Source organism: Oncorhynchus keta, chromosome 30, assembly GCF_023373465.1.
Source record: "Oncorhynchus keta strain PuntledgeMale-10-30-2019 chromosome 30, Oket_V2, whole genome shotgun sequence".
Lineage (NCBI taxonomy): Eukaryota > Metazoa > Chordata > Actinopteri > Salmoniformes > Salmonidae > Oncorhynchus > Oncorhynchus keta.
Window position 1 is genome coordinate 35,613,234 of NC_068450.1, and position 27,035 is coordinate 35,640,268.

General features: G+C 43.2%; 3 protein-coding genes and 1 non-coding gene across 5 annotated transcripts; 1 reads left to right on the forward strand and 3 right to left on the reverse strand.

Annotated features, from left to right (window-relative positions):
* Positions 1-1,893: 1,893 nt before the first annotated feature.
* Positions 1,894-4,967, reverse strand: LOC118363480 (ras-related protein Rab-33B-like). The gene is made up of 2 exons (XM_035744370.2): positions 4,451-4,967; positions 1,894-4,086 (listed from the first exon to the last, which is right to left on the reverse strand). Exons 1-2 carry the CDS (start codon positions 4,679-4,681, stop codon positions 3,598-3,600), a joined length of 720 nt encoding a protein of 239 aa, XP_035600263.1. The 5' UTR covers positions 4,682-4,967; the 3' UTR covers positions 1,894-3,597.
* ugl (ureidoglycolate lyase) lies at positions 4,191-12,058 on the forward strand. 2 transcript variants are annotated; one of them, XM_035744369.2, is made up of 15 exons: positions 4,191-4,354; positions 5,698-5,826; positions 5,978-6,196; positions 6,460-6,550; positions 6,835-6,911; positions 7,319-7,429; positions 7,558-7,617; positions 7,801-7,957; positions 8,238-8,436; positions 10,229-10,307; positions 10,470-10,562; positions 10,656-10,728; positions 10,837-10,904; positions 11,013-11,143; positions 11,268-12,058. In XM_035744369.2, the coding sequence occupies exons 2-15, from the start codon at positions 5,710-5,712 to the stop codon at positions 11,437-11,439; spliced, it is 1,647 nt and encodes a 548-aa protein (XP_035600262.1). In that variant the 5' UTR covers positions 4,191-4,354; positions 5,698-5,709; the 3' UTR covers positions 11,440-12,058. The 2 variants fall into 2 exon arrangements, with proteins under 2 accessions (XP_035600262.1, XP_035600261.1); XM_035744368.2 differs by lacking the exon at positions 4,191-4,354 and adding an exon at positions 5,134-5,370.
* LOC118363477 (N-alpha-acetyltransferase 15, NatA auxiliary subunit-like) lies at positions 11,610-27,035 on the reverse strand. Its single transcript, XM_035744367.2, has 20 exons — positions 26,643-27,035; positions 24,803-24,887; positions 24,559-24,663; positions 23,901-24,058; positions 23,662-23,796; positions 23,337-23,490; positions 23,073-23,192; positions 22,817-22,912; positions 22,546-22,652; positions 22,365-22,437; positions 22,115-22,284; positions 21,805-21,957; positions 21,561-21,689; positions 21,226-21,439; positions 14,564-14,757; positions 14,214-14,322; positions 14,020-14,118; positions 13,682-13,825; positions 13,479-13,576; positions 11,610-12,794 (listed from the first exon to the last, which is right to left on the reverse strand). The coding sequence occupies exons 1-20, from the start codon at positions 26,694-26,696 to the stop codon at positions 12,585-12,587; spliced, it is 2,607 nt and encodes an 868-aa protein (XP_035600260.1). The 5' UTR covers positions 26,697-27,035; the 3' UTR covers positions 11,610-12,584.
* Positions 14,397-14,530, reverse strand: LOC118363995 (small nucleolar RNA SNORA18). The gene has a single exon (XR_004821499.1). It is a non-coding gene; the product is annotated as a small nucleolar RNA SNORA18 (small nucleolar RNA).

A 27,035-nucleotide genomic window follows, 5' to 3' on the forward strand; every position in this document is an offset into this window, starting at 1 on the left:
GCTAGTGGGCTGGCCCACGTGGGGGGAAATGTAGGAAAAATGCCGTGGCACAGCTTCAAGACAACAGTCACTTTCAAACTAGAGATGTCATGGCTAATTGGGGTAAGAGAGTAATTCTGCCCATGGATTATGTATGTATGAACTACACATTAACACATCCAGCCCAAAGCGTGATGTTTAAAAAATACTTTCTTTGTTGCCAGGTCTTTAAGAAGGGCAGAATACAGTACAGACTAAACCATGTTCACCTTTTCAGACAAACCTGCCTTGTTTTAGTGGAAAAGACGTAACCATTGAAATACATTTGTCGAGCCACCATATACACACACACAACACCTCCAGGAACTACAAGCCTTAGGAAGACACAAATGCTCCATGCTGTCCTACTTGAGTTGCTCCATGTTGTTCTACTTTAGCTAGTTATATTTGGTAAAGCAAAACAGTGCATTATTTATGAGTTTAATAATCTTAACTTCGAAACAGAAAAATAGCTGTCACTGACCATGTGCTTACGAGTGAGCTTCCTGTTTAAAGCTTGCTTTAACCCACTAAATGATGTGACACCAATGAAGTGATGTGATTTTGATCATGTGGTTTCTCTGCAACGGTCTAGTAAGAAATTAACTCGTCAGGATTAAGCTGTCCTAGTTTATGACATCACACTTTTTAAGAATTCACCCTATGTGTTCAAAAACATGAAATTATGAATGTAATTAATTGACCTTTGTTGACAAAGGACAATGTCACACAAGAAGGAAGTACAACGATGGCTATTTGTGTCCGGCAGAGAAGGGGTTAAAAACCTCTACTGGATCGGTGTCCCTCCACCAGGACAGTTGAGCTAACGTGTGCTAATGTGATTAGCATGACGTTGTAAGTAACAAGAACATTTCCCAGGACATAGACATGTCTTATATGGACAGGAAGCTTCAATTGTTGTTAATCTAACTGCACTGTCCAATTTACAATAGCTTTTACAGTGACAAAAATACCATGCTATTGTTTGAGGAAAGGGCACAACAACAAAAGACTCTTCACGACAACGGGTTTGATTACATTCACGTCTGAAGGTAAATAATGTGCTTACATACATACAGTAATCTTGCTCTGATTTGTCATCACGAGGGTTCCATAGATAAAATGTAGCATAGTTTTGTTTGATAAAATAATTTTTATATTCAAATGTAGGAAATTGGTTCTAAAGTTTGAACTGCTGCTGTTTCTGTTACAGGCAGTTAGATTTGGTTGTCATTTTAGGCCGGGAAAAAAAAAAGGGTCCGATCCTTATTAAACCAGCGCAGGGTCGTTGTCCTGGGCATGCTGCAGTTGGCCTGCGTGGCGTTGTGTGTGGGTTCATTGACGTGTTTTTTTACACAAAAACACCAACCTCGGTGAAACTCGAGCACCTGTGTGGACTGGTTTGGTGAACAATATGAGTGTTCTTTCATCTAAACAATTTTAATGATTTGTCAAATGTAGAGTACAACACTTGATTTGTTCAATTTTGTGGTGACTCTTTGCTTCCCAAAGGAAAAACACAGTATTGGTAGGTGATCAAGGTGGCATTGGCGTGAGGCTACAATTGTCTGACAGACTGCCAAAGGTGACACAATGTTCAATCATCTAATAGCATGGTTTGACCCTCACCAGGTTTATCCTGCCTTAGTGCTTTGCTCCTGTGTTTCCATGGTGATGGTGTCAGGCTAGGCATGCCTACCTAACGTTGACCAATGGCGAGAATGACAACGAGGTGTTCCACCATCACAACAACCCTGAAGTTGTAATACCCTGACAGCTCCCACAAACGATCAACACAACAATAGTTGAACTCTTTAACTCCCCCCCATCCCACAGATCAAATAACATGTCGACCTGAAATGACATACATTGCGCTGAAATGTTCAGGATGCTTTATTGCAAGGTTACACATAACATTTCTAATGTAATCCATAAACCATTGCAAGGCTTTACTCCCTCGTTTTGTGCCCAGGAATTAATTCCTGACGTGATCAGTCTCGTTAAAATAAACAGTGTCTTTCTCAAAACAGACATACCTTTGTATCAAATAGCCCAGATAAAATGAACAGAAAAAAAAGAATTGATTAACCTGAAATGACAAATTAACGACACAGAGCACTAAGAGAACACATAAAAAACACAAATATTTAAAGCACATGTAAGCAAAACAAGAGTGCAAGGCAATTGATAAAGCCTACCATTCCCCCCCCCACCCACCCCTTGCCTAGTTCTATAGACCAATCTAAGGGCAACAGGTCAGAGTGAATATCTTTTCATTGAACTGTATCCTGAGAAAAGGCTATCTAAGCCCACAGTAATTTAGCGCAGCTAATTGTTGTGTTGACATAATGTGGGGTGGCATCTGTTCTCTGCTGGCTAAAAACGGTAATTATACGACAAGACTTCCAGGTTATCTGACATACAGTACATAAACACCAACCGTCTTCCTTAGAGGGTCATTTCACTGGTGAGGGGTTTCTTTGCAACCGTCCCATGTTCATAGAAGCAGGTCTGTTAGCTAAGGTTCAACGGCAACAATACAGGTAATCAATCTCCTCACCACTACTTTTGACACATTTTACAGGCTTGTTGTAAAGATAAAGATACCCATGCATTGATAGCAGCTGTCATCATTCCTTTGCCAAAGCAGATTATGAAGAGGGAATGATGACGAGTCTTGCCCCACATCAACAGTGATCTCATCAGGCGAAGTGGTTCGTGCAGCATCACACTGTGCTGCACTCACAGTACTGAACTGATCTGATGTTGTGCCACACATCCTTCTCACAAACACACGTAAAACGATGCACCACAGGACCAGCTGTGATCCAAACGCACAAAGCAATGGTGACGGTAGTGAAGGCCTTTGGGATGACATCATAGGGTAGAAAACGTGTTACAGTTAGAACAGATTTAAGACACATGGTATTTGTTGTATATTGTAATAGTTGTTTTATAGACGTTACTTATGCAAGACATGCTACAGAAGATCATAACTTTGCTGAAGAAAACTTTTGTATATTGTGGGACTTGCGTAGGGGCACAATTATAAACCCGATGGATGGGTATTTTGGTCCAGAAACGCCTGAGTGAGGTGTACTGATATTGCCTGTTGTATACTCTGAGGTGTGTGTGTGTAAATTGAATATGTTGTACATCAATCTGGCCAACAGTTTTCTAGCTCAAACACAGTTCAGTGGAACCCGTCAACAAGATTTACTTCAAACAAGTTCCTTTTTATCCTTAGCTTTCCCAGGTCACTGAGATGTTTACCATTTGATGACAGTGCTAACACCGTCAGGACTACCTCCTAACACAGAACATGTGTGTGGTAACACACAGTCAAGGTGGAGCACAGGAGGTGAGTGAAATATGTGGTGTTGACAAAGACTGATGGCACCTAAACTCTTGTAATATGATGACATCACCCCATCTCTCAGGTGACCACACATCCACTTAAATAATAAAAAGGTGCTTAACTGTTGGGGGGGGTCTACCCCTGATATTGGAAGTAGAGGAATCTACCCTGATTCCTATTTCTCCCCACAACCTTCTTCTCTTGCTCCCCCCAATGCTCTCTCAGCACATGCAGGCCCAGCTCGCCTTCTCCTCGCCCTCGTCCCTTCCCCTCGTCAGGGTCACCATGTCCCCCCCGGGCAGCTGGCTCAGTATCAGTGGCTTCTGGGACTTCAGCTTGTGGGCTACCGTCATGAAAATGGCCTCCACGTGATCACTGTTACCATGGCTACCGTCACCATGGCCATTGCTGCTGGGGTTCTTGGCAGATGTCTCGAACAAGGGCATGGAGTGCGCGTCAGCAAACTGCTGGGCCAAGTCTGTGCCCACCTGGACAGAGTTCTGCAGGTCACACTTGTTCCCAACCAGGATCCTCGGGACCTCCTGGCCCAGAGCGTGCTGCTTACACTCCTCGATCCAGGCCGGGAGGCTGCGGAAGCTGGCGGCACTGGTCACGTCGTACACGAACACCACAGCGTGCACGTTGCGGTAGTAGTGCTGCACCATGCTCTTACGGAAACGCTCCTGGCCTGCCGTGTCCCATAGCTGAACCTGGAGGGGAAAGTCAAATGAACACACTCTGAACAGCTTCTTTATTGAATGTTGTCAGTCTCCAAGGAACTGAAATACAGTACCTAGAGAGACCTTATATTCACTGTGAGTTTGCCAGAGGATGAACTGAATGTATGTAATATGTATGATTCTGCAGAGGGCAGTCAGCGCACCAGACAGATTGTTTTCGCTTCTGCCACTGCCCTTGAGATGATCAAAGACAAGAGACGTTTGAAATTTATGCCACAACAACTCCAACGTGGATGAGGTAGACTGCATTTATATGTCAATTGTTTCCAGGTTGTGTTGTTTTGAAACAACCCAAACAATCATTTCACTTGTTTTATGTCATCTATCTATTCACCTTGATTTTCTCGCCGTCAATCTCGATAAGTTTCTCCCGAAAGTCCACCCCGATCGTGGCCTCGGTTTTCTCCGGAAACTTGCCCGCACAGAATTGGTAGGTTAGGCATGTCTTGCCCACACCGGAGTCCCCAATCACGATGATCTTGAAAATCCGCGTCCGTGGTGGCGGAAGATGAGACGAGACCGTCAGCGAACTAGTGAATTCCGTCGACGACTCCACACTTGCCATATTGTTTGGTTGTTGATTATCGAGGATATGCTAGCAAACTACAGTAGCTGCCTAGCTAACGTTAACCCAGAGCTGTTATGGCTTGCAAAACCGCGCCTCTGCCAATGCTAGCTGGATGAGCTGTCAAAATGAGACAAGCAATCTCGCCCAATACAAATGGAATTGGACATTCGTGACAAATCTGTAACCTCCAAATATAAACATATGACCATGCATTAGTTTTGGAATAACAATCTCAGGTTGCTACTTTAAGCATCCTTCTAACTCCTTCCCCGCCCTGCATTACATTTGAAGCCACGTACAACATTGACAGAAAACACAACTCTCGCGAGAGGTAACCAAGAAAATGAAAGACGATGTGGATTGGATCAGATTCGACACGAGGGTCGTTGCTTACAACTGCAGCCTGCGTCCCAGCTCCCTACCGAGCCCAGTCAAAACACTAAAATAAGCATTACATGGGAATATCACAGAAGTGAACTGCAGTACTAAATCTCTTCCAAATACAATTAGAATGAAATAGGAAAAGGTATTCAGATTTTTGATAATATCTCGAACGTGTGTCAGCACTTTAAAATCCTGTTAATGTTTTAGAAAGTGGCTTTTAACCTTTACCTAAAACAAACAATGGTTAGTGGTGCACCTTACCAAAGTCCACTTCAGTAGTGAAAAAAGGCATCAACATGTCCGTGAGTACTCATTCCCCCCTATTACAATTTGTTCAAATGTTGTTTGTTAAAATGTTGTAACATTATCTTTATTGTCATGACGGGTGAAAGCTCACACATTTCCGCTCTGTCCTGCTAGTTTTATTGAAGTTAAGCTGCAATCCCTTTTTGATGCATGTAAACTTGTGTTTGTAACATTCTTATCTATAGACAGTCAGTAACCAACTAGACATATTCATGTACAGCGTACAGTACTTCATAAAAACGGTCATGTCCCAGTTGATTGATGATTTCTTTGCATGGCGTTGAGGCATCTTATTGCAATTGTAATAACTCTATGGCCCACAGGATCCTATAACCATGGAGCTAGAGCCCTCTCCCCCAGGGTTGGAGGCTGAGTATCGAACCATCTTTACCGCAGGCTCCCTGGTCTTCCTACAGGAACTGGTCTCAGCATTTGATGAAGAGGTCGACAAGGTAGGTAAAAAAAAAAGCACTAATACATTGTTCCAAATATATTTGTTTTCTCTAGGCCTACTTGTTGACAAACTGAGTGATCAGCGATCATGAAAAAATATACAGTATATCAACCTAGTCTAATACAGTATGTGTCTTTCTGTCGTATAAGATCCTGAGGCTTAGAATCTCCAGGAAGACCCACCTGGACCTGTCAGGTGACCTACCGGGGTTCTGTGAGGTCACAGCCCCCGTAAGAAGCGACCCTAGCTGGAGGGTCCGTCCAGTCCCCCAGAGGCTGCAGAGGAGACATGTGGATGTGGGGGACCTGGCCCCCTGTGACACCCAGCGCTTCATTCAGGCCCTCAGTTCCCCTGCACAGGGCCTACAGGTACAGGATATTCAGGGGCCAATTAGCCTTGTTTGACACGTTGTTGAATGTAACATACAAGTAACATTGTTGAATGCAGAAACAGTCACGTATGTACCCAGTCTAGAATGTTGCTACAAGGCAAGGGATGTTGGATATCAGGAGGCTTTGATATACAAGTTAAAAGACGTATAAATCAGGTGATTCTGGATCTGTTGGTGGGCAGAGCATTCCAGAAAAGCCCTCTTCACTATGTAGACGACTGTGTTGTTTTTCTCTTGCAGGTTGATTTTGATGATGGGAACTGCCCAACGTACCACAACCAGATAAAAGGCATTTATAATGTTTACCGGGCGGTGCACAATCAATTTCCCAGTGAGTTTATATCCACTCTATTACCCATTACTCACGGTGGGCTCGGTCCAGGGCAGGAAGCGTTTTGTTGGCACACATCAGCCGAATCTAAATGTATCTAGATACAGTCTATCTTGATTGTTTAACTGGACTTTATAATATCTTATATTTTAATCACAAACCCTGCATTAGTCGACTTCATAACTTTCCACCATGTTTAAGTAGATCTACAGGTCAGAATATTGTATGAAGACCTGCATTATTATTATTCACATATACGCCCAACTGTTACTGTCCTCCAACAGATGCCCCCAAGATATCCCAGGCTCCTGTTCTGATGCTCCGCCCTAGAGCCTGGAACATGGTGGAACACAACATGATGGTATTGAGTTCCAACTTCAACACTCTGATGTCCAAATTCATCTCAATACCTCAGTTTACATGCATACAACATCTGGAGTGGCTGAAAGTGTAGAGCCATCCAAATGATCATGTTATGTCTACAACCATCATCAGGGGTGTAACTTTGGTTTTAGAAGTGGTGGGGACATACTATATAAATGTATATATATATATTCTGTCAGAAAAACACTCTGAAAAGCCTACCTGATCGCTCCGAGGCATCCGCATGGTCCTAAAGCACGCCCTTGCACCCTTTGTATCACATTCCAAAGATAAAACTGGGGGGGACATGCCCCCCCCATTCCCAGTGAAAGTTGGCCCCTGACCATCATCTTATTTTTGCGTGGATGATATTTCAGCAGCGCTGATTCATTTGTGTGTATGCAGGTTAAAGGCAAAGAGGTGCCAGGGCCGCTGTGTGATTTCGGCTTCCTCATGTTCCACTGTGGCAAGCTGTTGTTCGACAGCGAGAGTGGGCCATTCTTCTACCTTTCCAAAGTAAGTCTATGGTAGATAGCTGTGCTGTTATTGGCTGTTAGAATAGCAAATAGGATTGACACGATATAAAAAAACAAACTCTCCACTACTTTCTCTCTCTTTTCCTCACCACCATCGATGCATGTTAGGTCGAGAGCTACATGGAAGCGAGACTTTGGAACAACATATTCCTCTGGACAGAGCAGAAGGTTTGTAGCATGCCAACATGGTAAAGGTGTGAAATGCTTTAGAACAGCATGCTTGCTATTTGATTGCTTCTCTGATACACCGTAAATTACTGATCATAAGTAACATTGAATACAAGTGTGTGTGTGTGTGTGTGTGTGTGTGTGTGTGTGTGTGTGTGTGTGTGTGTGTGTTGTATCCTCTAGCTGGGCCTGCCTGTGGGCAGCATAAAGGCAACCGTGCTGATAGAGAATGTGCTGTCAGCATTTGAGATGGAGGAGATTCTGTATGAGCTTAAGGATCACTCTGCTGGACTCAACTGTGGGATCTGGGATTATTCCGCTTCCTTTGTCAACAAGTTTGGTGAGTGACTTCAATCACATCTTTTCCATGGAAACTAAGGGTTTTCATGGGTCTACAAAATGTCTCTATTCTGGCAATGTTGGAGAAGACAGCTTTCAACTTTCAACCATGTTGTTTTTTAGATTGGGACCATTCTGTCCAAAACAGCTCAGTTTAAACTTTATTATAAAACTGAATGCAGCAGCTGTCTAAACATGGGTAATCCCTGGGTATATCTTGATACATCACTGGATTACTAGTTCCCAAAAGGTCATTTTAAGTTCATATGATTGCCTGACAGGTCACCGAGGGACCTTCCTGCTCCCTGACCGCAGTAAGTATGTCAACATGGAGAAGCTGTTCCTGCGGAGCTACATGGACCTGCTGGTCCAGACATGTCACCGTAGAGGAGCCCTGGCTACTGGAGGTATGGCAGCCCTGCTGCTACCTCAGGACAGGGACAGTGCCCCCTATAGAGCAGCCTTGGCCAACGTCACCAGGTGAAGGACCTATTCTACACAGTCATCTATACGTCATCTGATATATACACTGTATGTACAGTACCACTCAAAAGTTTGGGCACACCTACTCCTTCCATGGGTTTTCTTTATTTTTACTATTATTTAAAACTATTTTCTGCATTGTAGAATAATAGTGAAATCATCAAAACAATTAAATAACACAAATGGAATCATGTAGTAACCAAAAAGTGTTAAATATATCAAAATATCATTTATATTTGAGATTCTTCAAAGTAGACACCCTTTGCCTTGATTACAGCTTTGCAGTCTTGGCATTCTCTCAACCAGCTTCATGAGGTAGCCACCTGGAATGCATTTCAATTAATAGTTGTGCCTTGTTAATTTGTAGAATTTCTTTCCTTCTTAATGTGTTTGAGCAAATCAGTTGTGTTGTGACAAGCTAGCGGTGGTATACAGAAGATAGCCCTATTTGGTAAAACACCAAGTCCATATTATGGTGAGAACAGCTCAAATAAGCAAAGAGAAACGACAGTCCATCATTACTTTAAGACATGGTCTGTCAATCTGGAAAATTTCAAGGACTCCAAGTTTCTTCAAGTGCAGTCGCAAAAACCATCAAGCGCTATGATGAAACAGGCTCTCATGAGGACTGCCACAGGAAAGGAAGATCCAGAGTTACCTCTGCTGCAGAGGATAAGTTAGTTACCAGCCTCAGAAATCAGAAATTAACTGCACCTCAGAAATGTCAACCCAAATAAATGCTTCAGAGTTCAAGTAACAGACACATCTCAACATCAACTGTTCAGAGGAGACTGCGTGAATCAGGCCTTCATGGCCGATTTGCTGCAAAGAAACCACTACTATGGGACACCAATAATAAGAGACTGGCTTGGGCCAAGAAACAAGGGCAATGGACATTAGACCGGTGGAAATGTGTCCTTTGGTCTGATGAGTCCAAATTGTAGATTTTTGTTTTAAACCGCTGTGTCTTTATGAGACGCAGAGTAGGTGAACGGATGACCTCCGTGTATGGTTCCCACCGTGAAGCATGGAGGAGGAGGTGTGAGGGTGCTTTTCTGATGGCACTCAGTGATTTATTTAGAATTCAAGGCACACTTAACCAGCATGGCTACCATATCATTCTGCAGCAATACGCCATCCCATCTAGTATGCGCTTAGTAGGATTATTAGTTGTTTTTCAACAGGACAATGACCCAAAACACACCTCCAGGCTGTGTAAGGGATATTTGACCAAGGAGAGTGATGGAGTGCTGCATCAGATGACCTAACCTCCACAATCACCTGACCTCAACCCAATTGAGATGGTTTGGGATGAGTTGGACCTCAGAGTGAAGGAAAAGCAGCCAACAAGTGCTCAGCATATGTGGGAACTCCTTCAAAACTGTTGGAAAAGCATTCCAGGTGAAGCTGGTTGAGAGAATGCCAAGAGTGTGCAAAGCTGTCATCAATGCAAAGGGTGGCTACTTTGAAGAATATAAAATATATTTTGATTAGTTTAACACTTTTTTGGTTACTACATGATTACATGTGTTTATTCATAGTTTTGATGTCTTCACTATTATTCTGCTGAAACTATTGAAAATAGTAAAAATAAAGAAAAACCCATGAATGAGTAGGTGTATCCACATTTTTGACCGGTACTGTATCAATTTCTTGCCTGATCCTGATCTGTTCTGTGTTTTTGGTCATATTACACAACAGCAGTGACGACTGATTGCTCGATTATGATTTCACTGGGCTCCAATTGCACCATTCAGCAAAATGTGTTTCTCCCTTTCTCATATTTCAGACTGAAGTTACTGGAGATCAAAGCTGGTGTTGATGGCTTCATGGTGTATGACCTGGGCTTGATAGAGCCCATGCAGAAAGTATGTCCTTAATGTAGGAATTGTTGAGCTATACCTTTAAAGGAACTGTTATCTTCTCAGTAAGCATTTCACTGTCAGTCTACACCTATTGTTTATGAAGAAGGTGACAAATACAATTGGATTTGTCACTCTCCCCACTTTTCTGTATCACTCTCTTCTCAGCTCTTCCAGCTGCATTCTCAGGGTGACAACCAGATGCACCAGCTTAGAGATGACCTCACGGTTACCCCCGACGACCTGCTCTGTATGCCAGCGGTCAGTTACTCAATAACGTTGTTCTACTGTATGCATCTCTCTGGAATACCATTCCACGTCTCGTGTACTGAACTGCTCTAAACGTGCTTCTAGGGTGGAGTAACCCTGTATGGCTTGAAGTATAACATCGCTGTAGGAATCCTGTTCATAGATGCTTGGCTCAAAGGTGAGAATTCAAGAGTATGCATTATAATGAACCAGCATCCTTAATGAAGGTTTGGGATGGATATGTGATTGAGTAATGTTGATGTAATGCTCCATGGGTCTCCCCTAGGCAAAGGTCACTTCTTCTACAGGGGACAGGTGGAAGATTCTGCAACTGCAGAAATCTCCAGATCCCAGGTAGGTTCACTTTAGTTTAGGTCATCCTGTGCCGCACTTCCCATTGCAAAAAAACTTGAGTCCAGGATCCATTTCATGAGAGATGTCTGTGTGGCGTTTTGTGTCCAGGTGTGGCAGTGGATCCGTCATCAGACACAGCTGGAGGATGATAGCAGGGTGGTGACCCGGGGTCTTGTGACAGAGTTGACCCAGGAGGTCATGGGGGAGCTGAAGGTCGTCACACGCTGTCACACTGTCAGGTAGGAGGAGTTGGATAAGAGCACAAGGTTTCCAAGGTAACTCACAACTCAAACATTCTGCATTTCTAGAAGTTTCCTGTCTCTGCACTCCTCTGAGCCTCCAATTCTTCCCCCCCCCCCCCAGAGAGGAACAGAGGTTGTTGACAGCTGCAGCCATGTTCCTGGAGGTTGTCCAGAAGAGAGATTTCCCAGAGTTCCTCACCACCTACCTCAACCTGGACCACACCTTCCTCAGCTCTCAAGCCAAAAGGCATGAGGGTGGGGCAGTAGGGGACCTGCCCAGACCAAAACTCTGAAATCCCTGTCCAACATAGCATGGTATTTACATCCCTCATAATACCTACGGTGAGCATGTGAGGCAACGTGAGCAAGTGTCCCTCTTCAAGACCCTTCAAATAATTGAGTGTTTGACAATACTGATCCGGAATCCTTGAATAAAATACAAACTTCTGCAGGAAAAATGGCATCAGGAAATAGCTTTTTATTCAACTTTAGTTATTGATAAGTCCTCTGTGTGTTAGGAGTGGTCTGTGTGCAGAACTCAGTATGATTGACAAACGCCTTTCTCAAAAAATTAAAAGATGGATTGGTAACATTGGATGAGCCTATAACATTTGACCAATAAACAGAAATAAAACCCCAAAACAAACCCCACTAACTGTAGAGTGTCAGTGTGTTTTTGCTTTATCAGGAAGTGGTTTCATGGGACTTTCACATGGGTAAAACTAGGAAGGAAAATACAGAGCGGAAAAGGAAAACAGAAATCTGCACATTTGTCAGTCATACAGCACTCCAGGTGAGCATTGAGCTCTGTGTCTCTGCATTCAGATCAGTCGTGTCCTGTTCCCTCCTGGAGGCCACGCCGGGACCTCTACCGCTGCACCACCTTGTGGCAGAGCAGAGGACTGCTTGAGCTCAGTAGCTGATTAACTGAGTGCATCGCTGCTACGCCTCCCCTGGGAAACAAGTGATGTCTCCTTTTAAAAAGTTCCACCTTTTCATTTTTGGCACTTGCCAGCTCACAGGTAAAACCACAATCCTCCATCACCACCACAATTTATAATCTTTCAATTTTTGCAAATGTTTTAAATTCTTTGTTTTTAATATATAAATTACCTTTAAAAACGTGAGAAGCAGATGCACATACAGGAGAAACACAGGCGTGAAAACACAGGAGTAAAAACCTGACTTAACGGCAGCCACCCTAACACTTCTTTTCTTATACAGTTTTATTTTGTTCAGTTAAAGAAGAGATGTCAACAGGGTTTTAAAAAAAAAAAATAGTAAAATGCGCATTTGTTTTTCCCTCCTCTTCGCGGCTCTCTCAGTCCAGGTCAGTGCACTGCAGGGGGCATTCACAAACAACCGTAGCTGGGGTGTTGTTGACAGACTAGCGGCTGGCAGCTTCTATGCTCCTCCCCTCCCATCCCTCGCTCCCCTCTCACATGTCATTGGCCATGTCGTCGTGCTCGCCTGCTGACAGGTCTCCATTGGCGCTGATGGTGGTGGCGTTGTCCTCGTAGCCAGGGGGCATGAAGGCCAAGGTGTGGGGGTACAGCTTGTTACACGCGGCGCGGTACGCCTCCGCTGCCTTCTGCTGCCCATCGCCCAGATTGCCCTCACGCAGCGCCTCCAGCACATCTGTGCAGATCTGACAGGAAAGACAAGGTGTCTTAGACTTGGGTCACACAGACAATTGACATTATTCCTTGCCTTTTTCCCCAATGTAGTTTCTGGTTCAGGTGTGGGACTACTGTGCCAAAGGTACTTGATACATTTAAATATAACAATGTTGGTTCAGGTGTGGGACTACTGTGCCAAAGGTACTTGATACATTTAAATATAACAATGTTGTTTCTGGTTCAGGTGTGGGACTACTGTGCCAAAGGTACTTGATACATTTAAATATAACAATGTTGTTTCTGGTTCAGGTGTGGGACTACTGTGCCAAAGGTACTTGATACATTTAAATATAACAATGTTGTTTCTGGTTCAGGTGTGGGACTACTGTGCCAAAGGTACTTGATACATTTAAATATAACAATGTTGTTTCTGGTTCAGGTGTGGGACTACTGTGCCAAAGGTACTTGATACATTTAAATATAACAATGTTGTTTCTGGTTCAGGTGTGGGACTACTGTGCCAAAGGTACTTGATACATTTAAATATAACAATGTTGGTTCAGGTGTGGGACTACTGTGCCAAAGGTACTTGATACATTTAAATATAACAATGTTGTTTCTGGTTCAGGTGTGGGACTACTGTGCCAAAGGTACTTGATACATTTAAATATAACAATGTTGCGCAAGAATTAGTGCAGTGAGTAAGCGCTCACCGTGATGCTTCTCCCAGTGAGGGACTCATCTGGCGCTGTAGCCAGCTCAGAGGCCATCTTGTCAGAGGACGGGTCCAGATAAAACATCATCTTAGCAGCTGCAGGGGGACAACGTGGAACTTTTCAGTTACAAGTTGACAGTGTGTGTGTAGTTATGGTGAAGTCTCATGTGGACTGTTGAGTCAGGTAGTGCGGGTACGTACCAGCCACGCGGTGTGGTATAGAGTTGGAGTGTTGGCTCAGGTAGTTCTTGTTAAAGTTCTGGGGGTTGCTCTCCCCAAACAGCCGTGAGATCTCCTGCTTCAAAACAGTCCGCACAGCCTCCGGTAGGTCCTTACTGTCAGACACTGAGGAATACACACAGAATCAGAACATGGTAGAGTTATTTGTACCAGAACACAGACAACTATTCCAGCAACAATCAACATAGGGTTCAGAGACAGATGGCGGTGAGGGTATCTTAAATGCATGGAGTTTGGATGATGACAAGGCCCAACAGACTGGCCAAATGACAGGTGGCAGAAGCCCTACTAAACTGTACCTCCTTTGAAGAAGCGCACTAGACACTGGTGCAGCCAGGGGTGAGAGGGCTCCATTGAGAATGCTCTCTTCACCGACTGCAACATCAGCAGGTACTTCTCTACGAGAGGGAAAGCAACAGATCTGTTTAATTTTTTTTGACTAAAGTACCAGATTCTTCGTGTCAGAACGTCAATCAGCTTCTCGTTCCTTTACCTTTCCTGAAGTAGATCTCGAAGGCCAGGAGGTGAGTCTCAATCTTGTTCTTCACCAGGTTTTTCAGGGGGGTTAAAAACTTCACTGCCTCCTCTAGTGGGTTCTCCACCTACAGGGGGAAGAAAACAATATCATGGGTCTTATCCCCCCAAAAAACTGTTCAGTCTCCTTAGTGTAATTTCACCATGTTCTGCAGTGATATCCCACAGGGCTAATGGCAGTAGCCATGAGGGTAAAGCGAAACCACAGGTTTGTTCTTTGAGGCATTTCCAACGACTAGGGCTCACTGTGAGGAGTCTGTCGGGATAGGCCTCAGTCATTCCTTCATCTTTTACAGGCCACACACACACCTTGGCCAGTTTGTCTGGTATGAGCTCCTCCTTTGGTCCTCCGATCTCCTCGTCGTCATCTTCTTTCTTCTTCTTCTGGTTCTTCAGCTGCTTCTCTTTCTCTGCGTTCTTCTTCTCCTCCTCTAGTTGGGCTTTCTTCTGGGCTCGTCTCTGCTTGTTCCTAAGCTTCTTTAGCTCCTTATCATTCAGGTTCTCTGTGGGACAAGAACCAGCACAGGGACAGACGGGCCAGTGTCATTTCTCTCAGACACTGGGATCATTTACAAATCAAGACACTACACCAATGTTCCCTCTAAGCTGCACGTGGGCACACAGTAGCCCAAGACTGCTTCACAGAAGAAATGTCAGCATTCAGAGAGAAGCAAGAGATTTTTAGTGATGTTCACTTTCTAGAGCAGTGGTCAACAACCGGTCGATTGAGATCAACTAGTCGATCTCCAAGGCATTCCTAATCGATCATAAAAAAACGAATGAAAGCCTTGTTCCTATTTTTATTTTTTTCAATCTCCGGTTGTTGCCGTTAAGTGCACCAGATTCAGCTGCCCTGTGCGCCGGGCAGGCAAGCTAGCCATTTTGAACCATTTCATGTGTCTGAATGTACAAACTCTGCCTTCCCGGCGGGCCCGGAGAGCAAATCAGGTGCACTATAGGCCTACCGCTGGCCAATCGAATGGCTCAGATTACAGTGTCTGCAGTAACATAGCAGGCATAAAAGAAAGCTACAGCAGAGTTGTTACAGTGAGATTTCTAAACATTTAAAACCATGACTAGAGACTCAACGAATACAGCAAAGAGATGCTGTTTTTAATGAGAGTTTTTACTCAGCACTGTCAACACTTTGTATTCAACACTTTTATAAGCTATTAAATCCAAGTTCGTCCTATTTCCACACAGCGCTACAACAAGCACTGCAGCAGTAAATAAAGAGTAGGAAAGTGCATCTCTGGGCTTGCTTTAGTATTAGCGACTTGGGTATTTTTTAATATAGAGGAACATTTTACCTTCTCTGTTCATAGGAGTAACATGAATTTGTGCATGAGGCAGAAATACTGCGGTGCGACTCGAGATTCGCCATCAGCTGGAAGACGGTGTCCCTTTTTGGTCATTGTCAGTGGAGGAAAGGAAGAGGGGAGGGATGTTGAGAGGCGGACCCTTAGTCGGCTGCTCTCTGACTGACCATCAGATGCAGAGACCATCAGCCCGGTAAAATAAAAAGCGAACTATTTAAATGCATGCTCAATCAGCAGTGTCTCACAAATAATACAACGGATCTATTACCGGTGTGATTTAAACAGCGGTACAGTTTCCAGCATGAGCAGTCATGAATAGATGAGCTTGTTTTGAGATCAAAGCGAGAGCTGCATGTAGCCACGTGTGCACATTTTGTTCATATCCTTTACTAGTTTGAGTAATTTTCTGACTACAAATTATCTATAACTGGGATCTTGGTGAGGGATTGCTTCTTACAAGATAAAGTGTACATTTCTAGACATCTGTGAAAAGCAAGTCATGTAAAGAGCTTTTTTTCCTTTTAAAGGGGCAGTGTTTTATTTTGAGACAGGATTTGTAAAAAATGTAAATAAAATAGTGGAAAAAAAGTCACCTTTATTTAACTTGACGCAAACCATACCGTTGGTGGGAATTGCAGAGTGCCACATTCAAATAATATTACTAAAAATATTTATATTCATGAAATCACAAGTGCAATATAGCAAAACACAGCTTAGTTTTTTGTTAATCCATCTGTCGTGTCAGATTGAAAATATGCTTTACAGCGAAAGCAATCCAAGCGTTTGTGTAAGTTCATCGACCACTAGACAAAACATTATGAACACCTAGCACCAAAGTAGCTTGGTAACGAAAATCAGAAAGCAATAAAATCTCTTACCTTTGATGATCTTCGGATGTTTTCACTCACGAGACTCCCAGTTACACAATAAATGTTACTTTTGTTCCATAAAGATTATTTTTATATCCAAAATACCTCCGTTTGTTTGACACGTTATGTTCAGAAATCCACAGGCTCGAGCGGTCACGACAATGCAGACAAATTCCAAATAGTATCCGTAATGTCCACAGAAACATGTCAAACGTTTTTTTTTAAATAATCAATCCTCAGGTTGTTTTTAAAATATATAATCGATAATATCAACCGGCACTGTCTTTTTATTTCACCTTTATTTATCCAGGCAGGCTAGTTGAGAACAAATTCTCATTTGCAACTGCGACCTGGCCAAGATAAAGCATAGCAGTGTGAGCAGACAACAGAGTTACACATGGAGTAAACAATTAACAAGTCAATAACACAATAGGAAAAAAAAAAGTGGAGTCTATATACATTGTGTGCAAAAGGCATGAGGTAGGCAAATAATTACAATTTTGCAGATTAACACTGGAGTGATAAATGATCAGATGGTCATGTACAGGTAGAGATATTGGTCTGCAAAAGAGCAGAAAAGTAAATAAATAAAAACAGTATGGGGATGAGGTATGTAAAAATGGGTGGGCTATTTGCCGATAGACTATGTACAGCTGCAGCGATCGGTTAGCTGCTCAGATAGCAGATGTTTGAAGTTGGTGAGGGAGATAAGTCTCCAACTTCAGCGATTTTTGCCATTTCTTTTCAGTAGGAGAGGGAGATACAATGGCTGCCCCACTCTGTTGCGCAAGCAAAACTCATGCCAACACCCAGCTATCCACTACGCGATGTTATCTTTCTCGCTCATTTTTTCAAAATAAAAGCCTGAAACTATGTCTAAAGACTTGACACCTTGAGGAAGCGATGGGAAAAGGAATCTGGTTGATATCCCTTTAAAATGGAGCGAAGGCAGGCAATGGAACATGGAGCTTTCAAAATAGAGGCCACTTCCTGGTTTGATTTTCCTTGGGTTTTCACCTGCAATATCAGTTCTGTTATACTCGCAGACAATATTTTAAAAGTTTTGGAAACTTTAGAGTGTTTTCTATCCTGTCAATTATATGCATATTCTAGCATATGGGCCTGAGAAATAGGCCATTTACTTTGGGAACGTTATTTTTCCAAACATAAAAATAGTGCCCCCTAGCTGAAAGAGGTTAACCTCTTCAGTCTACCCTCTACTTTTTCAAACATTCTGTTAAAAATCGCGCAACATTTCACCGCCCTGCTACTCATGCCAGGAATATAGTATATGCATATGGTTAGTATGTGTGGATAGAAAACACTCAGACGTTTATAAAACTGGTTAAATCACGGCTGTGGCTTTAACATAATGTGCGTTTCATTGAAAAGTGCAGGAAAATCTGATCACTGAAAGTGGAAAAATATATCCATCCGCCGCTTCAACCCATTGTTATGGGCGAAAGACATTAAATATGGCTGAGGTTGCAGTACCTACAGCTTCCACACGATGTCAACAGTCTTGTCATTTGCCTAGGATTTGTTTCTTGGTCAAACGAACAAGAGACAGACCATTTCTTCCGGTCTCCGACCGGATATTTTGGTTGAGAAATAGACGGACAGTATTTCAAGATGGATCCCTATAGAAAACACTTAGTCTCGTGATTAATTGGATCGCTTATTAACGTTTACTAATACCTAATGTTGCATTACAAAAGTATTTCAAAGTGTTTTGTGAAAGTTTATCGTCGACTTTTTGAATTTTAAAAAATGACGTTACGTTATGAAACGCTATTTTTTTTCCATTTATCACACAGTCTACATAGAATGATATCTAGGCTATATATGGACCGATTTAATAAAAAAAAAGACCCAATAGTGATTATGGGACATCTAGGAGTGCCAACAAAGAAGATGGTCAAAGGTAATGAATGTTTTATATTTTATTGTGCGGTTTGCGTAGCGCCGAATATGCTAATTATTTTGTTTACGTCCCCTGCGGGTCTTTTGTGGTGTTACATGCTATCAGATAATAGCTTCTCATGCTTTCGCCGAAAAGCATTTTAAAAATCTGACTTGTTGCCTGGATTCACAACGAGTGTAGCTTTAATTCAATACCCTGCATGTGTATTTTAATCAACGTATGAGTTTTAACTAATAATATTAGCATTTAGCGTAGTGCATTTGCATTTCCAGAGCTCTAGATGGGACGCCTGCGTGCCAGGTAGAAGCAAGAGGTTAACTTGTTTGGGATAGCAGTATTTTCATGTCCAGATGGAAAGAGTGCCCAAAGTAAAATACCTGCTAATCAGTGCTAATCAGGCCCAGAAGCTAGGATATGCATATAATTAGTAGATTTGGATAGAAAATACTCTGACGTTTCTAAAAAACTGTTTGAATGATATCTGAGTATAACAGAACTTATTTGGCAGGCGAAACAGAGGAAAGGACCAACCATCCAGAAATAAAATTGGTGACTTTTCTATGGGTAACTAAATTTATGAGGCACCTGGTTGCAGTTCCTATGGCTTCCACTAGATGTCAACAGACTTTAGAAATTGGTTGATGTTTTTCCTTTGAGAAATGAATTAGTACGGCTGTTCAGAATGAGTGTCAAGCGAAGTGTACTCTTGTTTGGTGCACGCTCCACGTTGATTTTATCCGCTATTGAACACCGTATATTCAGTCTTAAATTTGATCAATTATTTACGTTTTAGGATACCTAAAGTTGGATTAGGAAAGTTGTTTGAAATGTTTGGACCAAGTTTACAGGTAACTTATTAGATCATTTGTAGTCATGTTGGGTGAGTTGGAACCGGTGTTTTTCTGAATCAAACGCGCCAAATAAATTTACATTTTGGGGATATAAAAAAAGAGTTTATCGAACAAAAGGACCATTTGTGATGTTTCTAGGACATATTGGAGTGCCGACAGAAGAAGATCTTCAAAGGTAAGGCATGAATCATATCGTTATTTCTGACCTTCGTGTCGCACCTGCTTGGTTGAAATATGATTTTCAAGTGTTTGTATGGTGGGGTGCTGTGCTCAGATAATCACATGGTTTGCTTTCACCGTAAAGCCCTTTTGAAATCTAACATGGTAGCTGGATTAAAAAGAAGTTAAGCTTTATTTTGGTGTATTGCACTTGTGATTTTATTAAAGTTAAATATTTCTAATAATTTAATTTGAATTTCGCGCTCTGCAATTTCACTGGATGTTGTCGAAACGTCTAGGCGTAACAGGTTAACTTCTTATGGCTGGGGGGCAGAATTGAGTAGCTTGGATGAATAAGGTGCCCAGAGAAAACTGACTGCTACGCAGGCCCAGAAGCTAAGATGTGCATATTATAAGTAGATTTGGATAGAAAACACAATGAAGTTTCTAAAAAACTGTTTGAATGATGTCTGAGTATATTCAGAACTCTCATGGTAGGCAAAAACCTGAGGAAAAAATCCAACCAGGAAGTGGGAAAGCTGAGGTTTGTAGGTTGTCTTTGCCTATCCAATATACAGTGTAAAATTTGGTCCAATTGCACTTCCAAAGGCTTCTACTAGCTGTCAACAGTCTTTAGAACCTTGTTTCAGGCTTCTACTGTGAAGAGCGAGAGAATAAGAGCTGTTCGAGTCAGGTATCTGGCAGAATGCATGAGCTCAGCCTCGCACGCGCCCGTGAGAGTTAGCTGCGTTCCTTTTCATTTCTAAAGACAAAGGAATTGTCCGGTTGGAATATTATTGAAGATTTATGATAAACATCCTAAAGATTAATTACGAACTGTAATGGAACTGTCGTCTGAACTAAGTGCCTGCGCTGTGTGAATTTGGATTTGTGAACTAAATGGGAACAAAAAGGAGGTATTTGGACATAAATGGACTTTATGGAACAAAACAAACATGTATTGTGGAACTGGGATTCCTGGGAGTGCATTCCGATAAAGATCAAAGGTAAGTGCATATTTATAATGCTATTTCTGACTTCTGTTGACTCGACAACATGGCGGGTATCTGTATGGCTTGTTTTGGTCTCTGAGCGCTGTACTCAGATTATTGCATGGTGTGCTTTATTGAAATCTGACACAGCGGCTGCATTAAAATGGTGTATAATACTTGTGTGTTTGAGGAATTTTAATTATGAGATTTCTATTTGAATTTTGCGCCCTGCACTTTCACTGGCTGTTGCCAAATCGATCCCGTTAACTGGATTTCAGCCGTAAGAAGTTCATGTGTCTGATTCTCTGGAATAATGGTATGGGAATAAAACACATTTTATCTTGTAAAGTAGTTTCTTGCATCAAACATTTCCAGTCACCTTGTCTGAAAGACAAATGGATAAACAGATTAATGTCATACCCTGTGTTTTTTTCAAGCCTCATGGAATGTAGGCCTACAATGAACTCCACACATTGGCTGCCACGGTAGGCTGAATGATAGAACAGCTGTTTCCGTGTTAAAATGTTATGAGATTTATTTTCTCCATCGTTTTTTTTTCATGGTAGCCCACTCTGGTAGGCCTACATTATGATTAAATAGACACAGTAGCCTACTTGACCAATTAAAACTTAACTTAAAGCGGGTACAGTCTGTTCACAGCAAACGCACGCTGGAAGTTGCACAGAATTTTCAAAGTTCAAGTTTGTGCTCTGCAGACCTGGAATTTGCTCAGTGCCAAAAAACATTACAGGGAACTTTGCACTACACCAAACCAAAAACCAGTGTGTAAATCATCAAATGAGCAATATCAAACAAGCGTCAGTTTGGGTCTTGCACTCTCACACACAATTACGTACCGGCATCCGCCTGGTGTTCCTTGTTGTCGTCGGTGAGTGGGTTGTCGTGCAGGCCGAGGTAGATCTGAATGGCGGTGCGGGCAGCTTTGTAATAGAAGGGGTGCATGCGCAGCACGTCCTCCAGCTTGAGCAGGTCCACATAGGATCGCAGCGTCATTTTCCTCATGCAGTACGTGTGGAAGTCGAACTGGTCGTCTGTGATCTCCACAAAATGCTAATGGGACACATAGATATGATGAGGCAATCCAACCACTGACCAGACCTGTACTACCACTGGGCCATCTATACAGGTTTAACCCCCGTCAGGGAATCTGCCCCCCAGTTAGAAAACTTACCCTCTCGATCTCGTGGCACTTCTTGAGTGCGTCTCCAAACTTGTTCATGGACTTATAGGCCAGAGCACATTCTGTCTGGTACCACATACACTGCATCTCATTCAGATTCTCTACCGCTGATGCACCCTCCTGAAACACACCGATACCCACAGTTACCACCACACACACACACACAAAGGGTTTTAAGGCAACACACTATGTACAGTCTACACATTGACAGCTTAACACACAAACACTGACTGACCCTTGTGAACTTGGAGCACATCTCTTCTGCCTCTTTGACCAGGCCGGCCTTCAACATGTACTTTGCACACTTTGAGTTGATGAAGCGGTCAGCAGTGTCCAGAGCCTGGGCCTCATCCATCCACCTGGCTGCTTCCTTTATGTTACCTGCATGCTACAGAGACAAAGATAGGAAGAGAGAGAGAGAGAGAGAGAGAGAGAGAGTGTGTTACACTGTAAATCTTCACTATAATGACATTTCTAGAAAATGTGTGTCTTGAGGAACAATTATACGGGGGCGGGGGTGCTCTCAACGGCTGTGTGTGGGTTACCTTGTATATTTTGGCCTTGATGAGGAACAGTTCTATGAGCGTGGGTGTGCTCTCGATTGCTGTGTTGATGTAGTCCAGGGCTAGCGTCTGCTGGCCCACGTGATCAAAGTGCTGAGCCAAGAAATACTGGACCCACAGCAGAGTGGTGGGGGGCTCCTCCTTACCGTCATCTAATACACACACCATAATTAGAGATTCTAATACGGTTCCTATTAGATTTCATAAAACATGAAAATCTGATCGCACTCACCACTTTGATTGAACTTTCGACAGCTTTTCAAACACGTCTCATATCCAACCACTAATTCTTCAATGATGGACAACTACACGGAGAGGAACAAGCAAACACAAGATCACCCTGACATCTCAGTCCAGGCATGTTACTTCAGTGACTTGCTGGAGCCTATGGAATGGCAGTGGTTCTCCCTCACCTTCTCCTTGTCGTGATACAGGGACTTTAGAGTGGTGAAGACGGGCGGACAACCTTTACTGAAGTTCATCCTCAGATAGCAGTCCAGACATTCCCGGAACTTCTCACCTGAAAAGAAAAGAAGAAGTGAATGGAGCTCCTCAACACCCCATCCTCCGGTGTTCCACAGACCACATTTCAACGTGCTTGTGTCTATCAGCCATCGTCTTGAAAGGCCGTCACACCATGGATAATTACACAGTAATAGTAGTGATAATGGCTTATTTATGTACCTGTTAGGAAGGTGAGAGGCAGCCTCCGGGGAACAAGTCCTTTGGGATACTTCACCCACGCCTCCTCATAGAGCTTCTGCCTCTCCTCTATGCAAGCTGGGAACACAAGAAGCCAACAGTCAGAGCATGCCATTCATACGCAGATTCAAATCTGGTCAGAGAATCTACACATGTAGTGAGAGGACCCATGCTAAAGAGGAGACCAGAGAGGGTCCAGTGGGAATGGGGTAGGTAGCAGTTAGGGTTCAAAGGATACCTGGTTTCAGTGCTTTCTCCAGACCCTGGTAGTAGGCCCAGTTCTCAGGGTTCCTCTCCTGGAGTTGTCGGTAGACCTCAGTGGCCTCCTCCGAGCGGTCTAGCTGCAGTAGCAGCTCTCCTGAGCAATAAATAGGTTCACATGAATCACATTTTATGCATAGATCTACAAACACAACCCTACACCCTCACACACATTAGGATTAAAACACTCAATACACACTTTCACATGCACTTTCACCCCTTCTCTCGCTCACACACACACCTCGTGTCTCCTCCACAGCAAGCTTGTCACAGATCTGTTTCTCATAGGTGGTGAGGTGCTCCAGTGCTTCCTTGAACAGCCCCGCCTCCCTGAGCACCTGGTTCTGGTACAGCAGCAGCTCACTGTACTCATAGTCCACTTTGTCTGGTGACGTCTGAAACACAGCACCACCCACCACATTTACTGACACAGGCAGTGACCAATTGGGTGTACTGATCCAGGCAGGGTGACCAATCAGAAAAATGTACACAGATGGGTGATACAGGAACTCTACAGAGCACCCAATGAGAATTATTCGACTCAAAAACACAGAGGTCAAGCTCACCTGTTGCGTTTTGCGAAACTCTTCAACGATCTTGGCGGCCATCTCAAAGTCCTCCAGCAGGTGGTAGGCCACGGCGTAGCCGATCCATGAGGCCCTCTGCGCGGGACGCAGCTGCAGGAGCTGATAGCGGGTCTCCTGCAGAGAGAGGGAGCATAACAGAATAATTATTATACACAGCAGGAGCTCATACTTATGAGTAGAGACATGCGTGCACACACGGTCCGTCTCTGGGTCCTCACCCTGTAGCCCTCCAGGTCTCTCATCTGGATTTGGAGAAGAGAAAGGTCCCTGAGGATCTGCAGGTTGTCCTTGTCCCACTTCAGAGCATTGCGGTAGCACTTGATGGCCTCATCGTACTTCTTATCCGACCGCTGCAGCAGACCATACACATGCCAGCCTGGGAGAGCAAAGGTTAAGGAGGCAAAACAACAGACTACACACACACTAAACCAGGGGTAGGCCATCATTGTAAATAAGATTTTGTTCTTACTAACTGACTTACCTAATATATATATATATATCTTTTTTTTAACAAACCTCAGAAATTAAATCCCTCGCTAAAACAACCCATTTGGAGGACTACTAAAAACACATGACTACATTTCAAGGCAAAAAAGAAAGCTAATACTCATGGTGACAAATGAAAACAGTGAACCCTGTATTAATGCAACCAAGCCTATAATATTATTAGATGTCACAGTAACAGTCAGAGCCAATCTAGCACGCTCCCATTCCCTGCCTGGATTATGTGCAGTAGACATGGCGCAGTAAGGGCTTGTGGGATGGAGTCAAAAGTTTGGGCTTATTATGATGTCGAGCTTTTGTGAATGTCTTCCCTCCTCCGACTAGGAGGTTCATATGAACCCTCACCTCATTAGCCCTAGTATAAAAGGATACAGACATGGCTCTTGAGGTCGTTGCGCAGGCCTCGTCTCACCAGCTCGTACGCATCCTCCTTTTTCCCCAGACAGTTCAGGGTCAGTCCCTTCATCGCCAGCGTCTCTGAGGGACAGATGAGGGAGAAAAGGAACTAGTGTCAGTCACAGCCAAAACACATAATTAGGCCAAGAAATGAATTACCAACACTGATGTTCCAACCACCGAAAGACAAGTGAGTAGTGGCTGTTGAAGCAGGCCTTACCTCCATGCTCTGCGAACTTTGGGTTGGAGAGGATCTGTTTGCAGAACTTGAGTCCATTTCTGTATTGCTTGTGCTCATAGCATCTCTGCAACAGGGGAGAGGTGTGTTGTCATCAAGGTTTTTGTAAAGCCTGTTCTTAGAGTTCAGATCTGATGAATCACCCAAATACATAGTTACAAATAACACCTTTGGGTAGGTTGTCTGGTGATACCACCCTGCCAGCAAGCAGGGACAGTAGCTCACCACAACCTAATACAGTAAGTATTATCTTGATTGATTGGGTCTGAAAAAACATCTAGCTTTGTGTGAATGTGTGGTCAGGTGGGTGATGAGATGCAGTGATTAGAGAACCAGTCAGACGTAGATTCCTATCTGCCTGGGTCAGCACAGTGTGGCCTAGCACCTCAGTGATCAGCCTGCCAATTCCCCGCATAACGCTAATACCCGGGAATCCACACTGGCATAGGGAGAAGGCAGGGGCTCCAAGGAAACTGAGGAGCATTCAACACAGCAACTAAAACAAACGTTTTCAGAATGTTGTACAGAACGTTAGAGGCTCTGAGTGGAAACAGACAATTCACATCTACACAAAACATACTTGTGGTAAGCATTTACAACCTTGCAAGCTCTCCTCAAACAGCATTGGCCAATTAATTATTATATTTGCAGAGTAAAATAATGCAAGGAACTAAGGTAAAGAAATGTTTGCCTTGCATCAGAGTGGATTTTTTTCTTCTGCAGAGAACCAACCCTGTAGAAATATATTCAGTAATGTACTTTCCTCAATATACATAATTGCTCAAAAATATACGAGTATACTTATACTTACTTGGCAACTAACTCATCTGAAAGTTTATATATTTATATTTACACTGTAGGTGTGGCTTACTTGTATTTGCAGGCCTAGAGAGATGCCGAGCTATTGACAACCTAACTTCGCCAATAACGCCAACATTGTTAAACACCATGTCCAGAAATAGGAAATGGTTGTGTGAATGGTGGTCAATATTCAGAAAAGTAGACCAAACGTGTGCACTTTAGCTGGCATGATAAGAAGTTAATTGTTTATAATTAGTTTCCATATGATATATGATTCAGTAAAGCGTGAGTGACAGCTAGCTGGCTGGGTAGCTAGGTTGTGTTAGCTAACTGCAATCTATGGTAAAGGATTGCAATACTTAACATACCGCTGTTTGCAGTAATATCTTTGGGGACAACACTGCACATACGTTGAGCATGTTAAATGTAACGCCTATCTAGCTCCATAGCTAGTTATAGTTTATATTGTTGCTAAAATGCTGAGTAATGATGAAGTACCTGTGCGGTTGGTGTAGAATGAGCTTGCAGCGAGCTAGCTTCCTACGTTAGCCAACTTATCTAGCCGTAGCTAGCTAACGTTCCTTGCCAATCATGTTTTGGAGCAAAGTCATGCGTTTATTTTGAACCAGTCCGCTACATCAAACTGATACAACATATAACAAGTTAGTAAGTTTACTCGCTTGTTAGCCATGTTTCATGGTAACTAGCTAGTTGGTAAACGGTGTAAAACTGAAACCACTAACTAACAAGCTAATGATGACAATCAGGCCATTCCGAGTGCCTCGCGACATACTAGCCCACGAGTTAGCTATAACGTTAATCGTTGAGAGGGTGATGGAAGGAACAACATATGTCAACTAACGATACAACATGAATACATGCTGTTTTATTTCAAATCGAATCAACGCTAGCTAGCTACTGGTCATGTATAGAGTAGCTACTGTAACGTGCGCAAGTTAGCTAGCTTGCTATATATAGCAAGTTAGCTAACGTAACTAGCGAGCGGCAGCTAGGTACTTACCAATATTCTCTTGAATAGAGCGTTCTCCTTCGGCGGTAGAGTAATTGAGGGCATTCTGTAATCTGGCTACTCTTCTGTAGCTTCGCGCATGAATCAGAATCGAAGTTTCCTCTCTCTCTCTCCCCTCTCGGTCTCTTCGAGTCAAAGCTCCCGGAATTGTCTCGCTCTCTTTCGGGCTCTTCTTCCTCACGTGGTGACAGCCAAGGCCCCCTTCAGACCAAAATGGCCGCCTTCTCCTCCGGGTCAAGCTGCTCTCTGGGTCTGTGTGCGTGCCGCTGCTGTATGGTGAAAAATTGTCAAACTGAAAAGTTACAAATGTAATCAATCAACCAAAGACAATTATGGAAGGGGACGTGTTATAGTGCATCACTTCGGTTCTGCAATAGACGTGAT